Source organism: Plasmodium cynomolgi, chromosome 14 (genome assembly GCF_000321355.1).
Source record: "Plasmodium cynomolgi strain B DNA, chromosome 14, whole genome shotgun sequence".
Taxonomy (NCBI): Eukaryota; Apicomplexa; class Aconoidasida; order Haemosporida; family Plasmodiidae; genus Plasmodium; species Plasmodium cynomolgi.
The window spans coordinates 1,866,214-1,871,608 of NC_020407.1; the positions used below are offsets into that span (position 1 = coordinate 1,866,214).

Sequence of the window (5,395 nt, forward strand, 5' to 3'; positions counted from 1 at the left end):
GGTGTTTGTAGCAACGGCGTGCGGGTGTTTATAGCAACGGCGTGCGGGTGTTTATAGCAACGGCGTGCGGGTGTTTATAGCAACGGCGTGCGGGTGTTTATAGCTAATACATATCCTTTGCAACGTCCAAAGGGGGAGAAGAAAAGGGATCACGTTTTCCAACCCGGAAAATAATTCAACATGCGTAGACGGCGGTGTGTTAACTGCGAGCAGCTGAACGGTTAACCCAAATTAGCCACCACGCGGAAAGAAGGAGAAGAAGAAGGAGAAGAAGAAGAAGGAGAAGAAGAAGCAGAAGCGCCAGCAGGGGACCCACTCTGCCGGCAATCCCGCAAACAGATTGGTGTGGTATATATATAATATATGCATACGTATATACATACGTATATATTATATATGCACGTGCGCACGTTGTGAGCCCCTCCTCCCCTGGCAAAATGAAACTCGACAGAAAGAAGGACTTCAAAAAAAAACTAGTCATGTGTTTCTCGCTGCTGCAAGTGTCGGACCCCATCAAGGTGATCGTCGATGAGACCTTCATCCACCTCTGCATTGTCCACAAAATTCCCATCAAAGAAGAACTAGCTAAATTAGTAAACAGGCAACTCATGCTCATGACCACAAAATGCATCTCCACCTGTGCCAAAAAAACACATAACGAAGAAACAGCCTACGGAATTAGGAAGATAACTCATTACAAGTGCAACCACAATGGGGATCATGTGAGAAACTCGGTTGACCTTTTTTTAAAAAAAATGAATAGTGACAGGAACTCTCCCTTTTCGGTGAACAATTTTTTCGAAAATGAGGTTTCCGTGACGCACAACTTTGACAGTGTGTGCAATGTGAGGGGGCCTCCAGGAAGGGGGAAAGCACCCAAGGGGGGGGAAGCAACCATGGGGGAGGAAGCAACCAAGGGGGAGGAAGCACCCACGGGGGAGGATGCAACCGAGGGGGAAGGCCTCCAAACAGAGGAAGCACAAAATGGTGGACAGACCGAGTGGAAAGTCGAGCTTTCCGATTCCATGAAATGTATTATCGATTTAGTAAAAAATAATAACGAGAAGAAATTTTTTGTGGCAACCAACAATAACGAGTTGAGATCGTTCCTGAGGTTAGGCAGTGAAAAAGGACCCTTCGCGTCCACACGGCGTGTCGATGCTAGCATCTGTTTATTTGTAGCTGTGCACGTTCGTATACGTGCATATGTGTTAATTTTCCTTCACCGTTTGCTTCACCGTTTGCTTCACCGCTTGCCTCACCGTAGGAAGGTGTTCGTCGTGCCCATCATCTACATCAGCGAGGGCGGCGCCATAAAGATGGAAAGCCTCTCCACGAAGAACACGAACAGGAAGGGAATCGTCGAGCTGCGCAAGATGAAGATGCTTAAGTGGGAACGGGAGCTCAGGATGTCGGAGCAGAAGAGGGACAAGGAGAAAGTGAGAAAAAATGGGAAGAAAAAAAAAAAAGCGAGGGGGCGAAATGGGAGGTAAGTGACGGTGGACGCCCCAAGTTCGACTCGTAAAGGTGTGCCCACGCATATCGCCATGTATGTTGCGAAGAAGAAGCAAAAAGAGCTTCTTTTTATTTTATTTTATTATTTTTATTTTATTATTTTTATTTTATTTTTTTTTTTTTGTTTGTAACCCCTCAACGTGGTGTTTGACCCCTCGTGCTGTTCACACATCTGCCTTTTTGCACACATCACTTGTTGCACAGGATAATTTTTTTTCCTTTTTTTTTTTTTTTTGTATCGAATTAAATTTAATAACACGTTTGTGAGAGTTGCCATTTTGGCTGACTTTTTTTTTTTAAATATAAAACTTCATGAAATGGGGGCAGTTTGCATGCACTCCTACACAAGTGCGTACCGCCCGTGTGAGGCCGCCCGGAGTAACGCCGCCCATTGTTATTCCCCAAAGGGGAAGAAGCGGCAGAAGTGGCAGAAGCGTTGGCACGGCAGACACGGAGTGCAAAACTAAAACAAAATTGACACAAAAACTGCCCACTGGAAAAGGAGGCGGACATATTGCGCAGTGGTTGTAAAAAGGAGTGAGGATGCGAAAAAAAAAAAAAAAAAAGGGGGGCGGGGAGACTATGGCGAGGTCAGTATGCCGAGGTAAGTATGGCAAGGTCAGTATGGCGACGTCAGTGTGGCGACGTCAGGATTTTCCTCCCCATGGGACACTAAAAAGGTTCAAAAAAAAAAATCATATCTTTTTAAACAAATGATTTATCAAATTTTTCATGATTGGCTGACCCTTCTTCGTTTTTTTTTTTAACTTTTTAAACTTTTTAATTCTTATCTTTTTTTTTTTTTTTTCTTGTTCACTTTTCTGGATTGCCGCTTCTTTCTCCTTCACGTACAACTCTCTCTCTTTCCTTTTCATAGAAACTATGTTAATTTCTTTGCTATACACAGACTTTCCATGCTTCCCGTGGTTGTTCTTGTGGTGCTCTGTTTGGGTTTCATCCTCGCCGCTGTCCTTGGGATGTTCCTTCGATGCAGCAAGCGTCTTTTTTTTCATAGCACTTCCTTTTGCTTTGTTTCCACGTGCGGGATGTGTGTCGCTGTTGTTGCGGTTTCTGATTACTGGAGAATCCTCCCTCTGGTCGTCTTGGCTGTCGTCTCCATGGATAGGTTCTATGTCTGCCTCCTGCCCTTCTTCTTTCCCCTCTCCTTTCTCCTCTCCTTTCCCCTCTTCTGTGTTTTTTCCTGGCTGTGCATCCCGGTGGGCCCGCTGGGGCGTGAAAAAGAAGTCCTTTATGGGGTCACTCCGAACTAACTCCTTCTTTGGCTCATCAGATTTTGCAAACTTTTTAAACTTTCGAAGAAATTTTTGGTCAGTGAAATATTTGTTTTTCTTCCGAAGGTAGTTTTTATTCTTTATGTGGCGATTTTTACTTGAAAAGAGGCTTCTCTTCTTCATTTTGGATGGAGCACAAGTAGGAAGAAGCGGATTGGGGAGGACACCTCATTTTACGTTATCCTGTCGTACCTTGTTGAGTGTTATTATCCCTATTTCGTTTTACTCTTTTTTATTGCTTAACTTAGGTGATGAAAAAATTTTCAATTTTCTGGCGAGCGCACTCCTCCTCTCTTTTTCGTGGATCATGGCAGTATTTGTAAGCACAGCGTTTTGCTCCAATTTTGGAGTAGTTTGCAAAAATTGCAACTACTTCTCACCATTCAGCAGTTAAAAAAGTAGCTTCCTATGTTTTTGCCCCCTCTGGTGGGAAGATGAGACGAGATGAGACGAGAGGAGACGAGAAGGGACGTTTCATTTGAGGCCCTATGCCAAATGGGAAAAGTGGGAAATTGTATGATAACTCCACGGGTTTGTTTTTTTTTTTTTTTGTTCATACGAAATGGGTACATTTGCCTGACCCTGCAAGGTAAAAAAAAAAAAAAAAAAAAAAAAGTCGCATTTGACACGGCGACCGTTACAGCAGAGTAGAGTGACCAGCACAAACAACCACGTGGTGGATTTTTATTTGTTTTCTCCTTTTCTACAAAATGTTTCTATAAACGAGCGGGAAAAAAAAAAAAAAGGGAAGAATAATACCTTAGTATGCATTCATTTTGCTGGATAGCTTTTTTTTTTTTTTTTGTACAGCCGCTTAAATCACGTGGCGCGAATACTTTTTTTTAATCACAAAAGTGGGAGGCTTCAAGCGGAAAAGTACTCCCTGTCGAATGCGCCAGCTCCTACATTTGCCAACAAACGAGAGCAGCTACCATCCGTCCGCGTAACAGCGCGAGGACAAACGTGGAGGAAAACAAACAAAAAAAAATTCCCCCTTTTCGAGACAGCAGCCAAACCAAATCGGAACAACTTTTGGAATAGCAAGTCGAAAGAAGCTTAGTTCGTGTCAGTGGGGGGAGAGTCACAAAAAAAAAAAGAAGTATCATTTTTTACAAAACGACAGATGATGTTACCATGGAAGGGAAATTTTCAATGCATAAAAAAGCAGTCATGGGGATGAAGAAATCAAACGGTGGGAAACGTATAATTAGAGGGAGGCGAGAAGGTGTTTCTCACAGGGGGGAGAAGGAGATGGGGAAACAGAAAGGAAGACCAAATGGAGAAGGAAAAGGTGCAGAGGAGACAGAGTGGGGCGCACCCAGCGACAGGAAGTATTATAACCCCCTGACGAAGGGGAAAGCAGCCCATCACAGGTTTAATAGTAGCATGTTCCGAAACGGTCATCGAAGTGGCAACATGCGAGGAGTAGCTGGAAAGGGGAAGCACCAGGGTGGCCTCCTCCATGGGGGGGGAAGAAAAAGCAGAAATGGAGAAGGAAGATACCCCTATGGGGGGATATCAACAGGGGACGCCGCCAATCAGGACGTCACCCGGGGCGCTAGCCAAGACGCTAGCCATGCCGCTAACCATGCCGCCAGCCAGGAGGATGAAAGCCTCCCCCACACATTTAGCGACGCGTACTACTACGACAACGAGAGCTCGGCGGCGAGCGAGGGAGAGGCCCCCATGGGGAAAATGAACTATGCAGAAGAAACAACCAGTCGAAAGGAGGAGCCCCGTATTAACAGTGAGCAACAGCCGACCATGGATTACGTGGAGTATATGAAGAACCTCAAAAAGGGAGAGGAACCAAAGTGTGATAAAAAAAACACATTGGACTCCTCCGAAGGGAAGGAAGAGGTTGGAAGACACGCACCCGGTGATGAGCATGAAGGAGTTGACCAGCATGCGGGAGTTGACGAGCATGAAGGAGTTGACGAGCATGAAGGAGTTGACGAGCATGCAGCAGTTGACCAGCATGAAGGAGTTGACCACCACGAAGGAGATGACGAGCATCAGAAAGGAGTTTTCAAAATTTTCCTGTTGTTCTCCCCCCTCGCTGTTACAAGCATAGGAAACAGAAGATGCGTCATAAATGCCGATGAGCACATGTCATTTCTGGAGAATAAATTAAAGACTGTTGAGAATTTACTATCAGATGCAAGAAGTGCAAAGGAGAATGTGTTCCTGAGGACCAAAGTGGAAGCAATAGAAAATAAGCTCAAGAACGTACGGCTGGATATTCTTTTTTTTACATTGCTATGCTTACGAGACAGTGTTATTAACAAAAGGGGGAAGCTGCAAATATATGTGCATACAGTCAATGGGTTGCTAATTTTTGTGTCTCCATCATTCAGGGTGCCGCGAAGTTTTTCCCTTTTCAAAAAGGTCATGTTAAATTTGATGCTGCGGAATGTCGTGCTCGACCCGGAGGGGCGTCCCCTCCTGAAGGTTCTGCCCCACCCGGTCAAGCGATACGTGGGGTCCTCCGTGTAAGATGGGAGCGCCAGAAAAGAGAAAAAAAGGAGAGAAAAAAAGAGAGAAAAAAGGAGAGAAAAAAAAGAGAGAGAAAAAAAAGAGAAAAAAAA

The 5,395-nt window shown here is 44.7% G+C and overlaps 3 protein-coding genes across 3 annotated transcripts in view; 2 read left to right on the top strand and 1 right to left on the bottom strand.

The window, feature by feature from the left end:
- Positions 1 to 479: 479 nt before the first annotated feature.
- Positions 480 to 1,493, top strand: PCYB_145100 (hypothetical protein; the record flags this gene model as incomplete). The annotated part of the gene is made up of 2 exons (XM_004224981.1): positions 480 to 1,114; positions 1,268 to 1,493. 2 exons carry the CDS (start codon positions 480 to 482, stop codon positions 1,491 to 1,493), a joined length of 861 nt encoding a protein of 286 aa, XP_004225029.1.
- A 641-nt stretch (positions 1,494 to 2,134) lies between these two features.
- PCYB_145110 (hypothetical protein) lies at positions 2,135 to 2,930 on the bottom strand (the record flags this gene model as incomplete). Its single annotated transcript, XM_004224982.1, has 2 exons — positions 2,135 to 2,187; positions 2,777 to 2,930. 2 exons carry the CDS (start codon positions 2,928 to 2,930, stop codon positions 2,135 to 2,137), a joined length of 207 nt encoding a protein of 68 aa, XP_004225030.1.
- A 1,011-nt stretch (positions 2,931 to 3,941) lies between these two features.
- PCYB_145120 (ribosome biogenesis protein) overlaps positions 3,942 to 5,395 on the top strand; it is a gene marked incomplete at both ends in the record, with an annotated part of 1,862 nt that continues 408 nt past the window's right edge. The window contains one exon of the mRNA XM_004224983.1: positions 3,942 to 5,165. Coding sequence (XP_004225031.1) covers positions 3,942 to 5,165 — 1,224 coding nt within the window. The remainder of the gene's footprint in view (positions 5,166 to 5,395) is intronic.